The sequence below is a fragment of the Hipposideros armiger genome, unplaced genomic scaffold (genome assembly GCF_001890085.2).
Source record: "Hipposideros armiger isolate ML-2016 unplaced genomic scaffold, ASM189008v1 scaffold_550, whole genome shotgun sequence".
In the NCBI taxonomy this organism is placed as follows: Eukaryota; Metazoa; Chordata; class Mammalia; order Chiroptera; family Hipposideridae; genus Hipposideros; species Hipposideros armiger.
The window spans coordinates 110,466-114,803 of NW_017731900.1; the positions used below are offsets into that span (position 1 = coordinate 110,466).

General features: G+C 42.4%; 1 protein-coding gene across 1 annotated transcript in view; it reads left to right on the top strand.

Moving 5' to 3' along the window:
- The window catches only part of AFF3 (ALF transcription elongation factor 3), a gene marked incomplete at its 5' end in the record, with an annotated part of 138,313 nt that overhangs the window by 101,131 nt on the left and 32,844 nt on the right, over positions 1-4,338 (top strand). The window contains 2 exons of the mRNA XM_019669197.1: positions 1,638-1,839; positions 3,655-3,716. Coding sequence (XP_019524742.1) covers positions 1,638-1,839; positions 3,655-3,716 — 264 coding nt within the window. The remainder of the gene's footprint in view (positions 1-1,637; positions 1,840-3,654; positions 3,717-4,338) is intronic.

Sequence of the window (4,338 nt, forward strand, 5' to 3'; positions counted from 1 at the left end):
GTTGTGGTGACCCCCAACCATAAAATTATTTTCACTGCTACTCTATAACTGTAATTTTGCCACTGTTATGAATCGTAATGTAAATATCTTTTTGTTTTCCGATGGTCTTAGGTGACCCCTGTGAAAGGGTCATTCGACCCCCAAAGGAGTCGCGACCCACAGGTTGAGAACCGCTGCCTAGAGTCTTTGCATATGGAAGTGCTTTTAGGACATTCTAGGAGAGGTGTTCTGTGCTGACTGCTGTCACATTTGACCCATTCGATAAGACAACCCCATCCATATACAAGATGATCACCCATCCCAAAGAGGAGCTCCAACAAAAGTTTCTTTGGTCAACTTGAATATATCAAATTATAATGATGAAGAAGAAATGATCATATGTCCATGACAATATTTCATGTAATTGTTTAGCTTTCATGAACATTTAAAATCAAACAGTGCGTAAAATAGTAGAGACTTAGATATAGGATGTCTTCCACTCCCATATCAAGAAACAATTATACTGAGACTGTTTACCCATCTTCAGTATCAGTGCCTTCCTCATCACTAGCTGAGCCACTTTGATTGGCCCAGGACAGTTTTCTAGAACATGTCTTCTCACTTCTAAGTTGTTAGAGATCCAGCGCTTTTTGAACCAGAAATCCTATTGCTACACATATCTGTTTGCATAACGTTGAGAACCTTGGCTTTATCATTTGAGGCCTGTTTTGTCATTTCCACACTGTCACCACCAACTAAGGAAATCGTTTTTTGAAGTGACTTTAATGGCTTGTTTGCAGTGATAGCCAACACATGCAATTAAAAAGTCTTCACTGCAGGAATAATGGCTAAATCTTTGTTAAGTGGATTTACCTTTTTTTGACTGACTCTGTCAAGGGACTTCTGTGAGCATCCCAGATTAGCAGTGATTGAGTTTATTTCAGGCTAATGTGTCTTTCCCCAGTTTTTTTTCAAAGTTAAGTAATAGAGTTCTATCAACATAATATACATTGCAAAGACTCGAAAGGACCCCCTTGTCTGATGGTTAATTTTGGGGGGAGTTATAGACAACAGTTTTGAAGGTAGAATAAGGAGTTAGGAATCAGAAAATGTAACTTCTGATGACAGTTTTCTGTTCTGTGTTTATTCTGATCAGTGCCTGGTTAGCTCACAATTGAAAGTTGAAGCCTAACTATTGAAAGTTGCTTCTTGCTTTGCAGGTCTTTCTGTGATTCTCCACATAATAATTAGTACACGCTCAGGTGTTAGCAAAAGTCCTTTTGGAAATGGGGAACTCCGCTATCATTTGATTAACTTTCCCATTACTTGCTGCTTACCCTTGCTAGGAAAACAGGAAGTTGTTTGTTGTGTATTTTGAGATCCTTAGATGAAAAACGCAGAAAACAAAAGTATTATTCTTAGTCCCTTAACGCCAGAATTCCTCTTCATTCTGTAGGACCAGTAAAGAAACAGTGAGTGAAATTTGCTTATTGTTTGTTATGGTCCTAATGCCATAAAAGTGTTTCCTGGTATAATAATTTCCCGTAAACGTCTTCCTACCAGCAGGTTTTAAATAGGAGGTTTGGGTCATATATAAAACATTTACCTCTCCCTGTACTGCCTGGGTGACATTCCATTACTGTGATTTCCTTTTTCAGCTTGGCAATACCCATAAATAAAAATGAAAAAATGCTCCGGTCGCCCATCTCACCCCTCTCCGATGCCTCGAAACACAAATACTCCAATGACGACTTGACATCTTCCAGCAGATCCAACGGCAATGGCTTGTTCACTTCCGCCACCTCTAACAAGAAACATAAGGCTGAGAACCAGTTGCAGTCCCATGCCGGAGACCTCGCGGTACGTTGGTGCTCTTCCCTTCCTGATTAAAATAAAGAGCCGTGCACGCCCCTGTACTCTGTCTCCAGCCCAGCACAGTTGGATCACAACTTGAGGTCCCACAGAGGATCCCCAAGGCTGCTCTGGGAAGTCCTAGCACCAGAGCACGCTCCTATGTTAACCCCTACAGAGAGCTGTGAAGGAAGGCACCCAGAGGGGTAGCCTCTTCTGCTGAGGAAGCCACTTTGTAGGATTTCATTTCTTAGTTTGAAAAGAAATCACCCCAAAGTTACACTATCCAGTAAACACTATATTCACAAAATAATACGAATAATATATTGGGACTTTTAGACCAACCCACCTTTTCATGTGAAAAGATTCTTTCCCCCAGGACAGAATTAAACCTGGGATGGAAACCCCAGGCCAAAATGTCGGGGCTCCCACTCCACCCTTGATGACCACTGTAGAAGCCACAGTGTGGCACCCCCGCCACTGCCCTCCTTCCAGCAACTTCCTCGGTTGATTCTAGAGCTCTGCATTCCCCCGGGGAAGAGCAGGGGATTGGGTCCCACAGTCAGTCTAGCCTCACATCTTAGTGGCCACGTGACCTTTGGCCACTTGCTTCATCTCTCTGAGCCTGTTTCATTTGCAAAATGAAAAACCCTTCTTTGCCTCTATATTCTTATGTCACAAGCAACTATGGTGTGCAGAGAATTGTTAAAAATATATATGGACTTTTTTTAGTCATTCTTTCAGCAAACAGATGTTTATTGAGCAAGTACTTACTGTGTGGCAGGCACTGTGCCCCAGCAATGGAGATGCAGTCGTGACCTAACAGCTTCCATCCGTGTCTGCATTCAACCTCCAGTCTAGCTGGGGACAGTGACTTGGATGAGGGATCACACACATCCATAATTGACAGCCATGCCTGCCAAGAAGGAAACGCACAGAGCACAAGAGGTTCTTATAACAAGGAGATTTGATCAACACATAAAACTGGTCCATATTTAGAAAAGCCTTTATATACACTCGATTTTAATTATCTCAGAGGAGTTGATGTGAATTTCATGACCAAAGAGATGGTTGTTTTCTGATCTACATGTTAAGCATACAACGGGTGCTCTATAAATATTTGTATCCCCTGGAAATAATGATTTTTTAAAATTTTCTCATAGATCAATAGTGTTCCTTCTTAAAACACACTTGAAATAATTTCTAGTAATTCTCTTTGGCTTTTTCTAATCTTCATAGACAGTGAATGAGAACCAGTCAATTTGCAACCTGTGTGACTTCTCCTTTGTGCGGGATTGTAGGTTATACAGCTCAGTGGCTCTGAGAGCTTGGGCCCTGGGTCAGCATCACCTGGACCTTGTTAGAAATGCGTGCTCTCAGGCACTACCCCAGACCAACTGAAGTGGAGACTCTGCAGGTGGAGCCCAGCTGTCTCTGTGTTAACAAGTCCCCAGGGTTATTATGATGCAGTCAGCTTGGAGAACCACTGGGCTAGTCAACTGGGAAAAATAGGGGTCTGAGCCTGAGCCCTGGGCCTCCACCCACACCCACGATTTGAGCTTGGGCAAATTCCTTAACCTCACAAGTCTCAGTTACTGGATCTCTGAGGGTGGCCACATGAAGACTTCCCTTTCAATAACTGTTGTGGGAATGACATGGGAAAATATTGGTGAAAGCCCTCAGCTTGAGAACTAGAACGCATGATCTCTTTTTCTTTATTTAAACAAAAAAAAAGCACCATCATAGAACGCGACCACAAAATCGTCTATATAGTGGGTTGTTCCTTTCAGCTTCTCAAAGTCTGGTGTGTTGTTTGTTGTTTAGAAGGCAGCTCACAACAATTCGGAAAATGTTCTCCACAAGTCACGGCCACAGACAGAGCCATGGTCTCCAGGCTCCAACGGCCACCGGGACTGCAAGAGGCAGAGGCTTGTCTTCGATGACATGTGAGTNCACTGCCCATGAAGCTGGCGTTGCCCACAAATTCTGTTCTAAGTGGATGGTACCCCCAAGCTAGTGGGAAAATGTCAATGGGGAAAATGTGATTCCAAATAGTCTTTCAAAAATGTGCAGTATCGTTAATGCTTCTTCATCAATGCATCAAGTAACTAGCAGATCTGGTAACTACCATAATTTCTAATAGTGATGAATATAAATCCTATTTCAAGAGGTCTGCAATGACTGTTGTGTGACAGGATATATCCGCGATTTCTACTGGTGACACAATCACGGGTGTTGTTAGTACTACCCCTGCCAAACCACTCCTCTGTGTTTGATGTCAGTGAGAGGTTAATGAAAATGAGGATGTAACTTTTTCCCATCTAAGTTCATGGACCCCGGGATATAAGCTCTTGCTCTAGAGCAGCGGTTCTCAACCTTCCTAATGCCACGACCCCTTAATACAGTTCCTCATGTTGTGGTGACCCCCAACCATAAAATTATTTTCACTGCTACTCTATAACTGTAATTTTGCCACTGTTATGAATCGTAATGTAAATATCTTTTTGT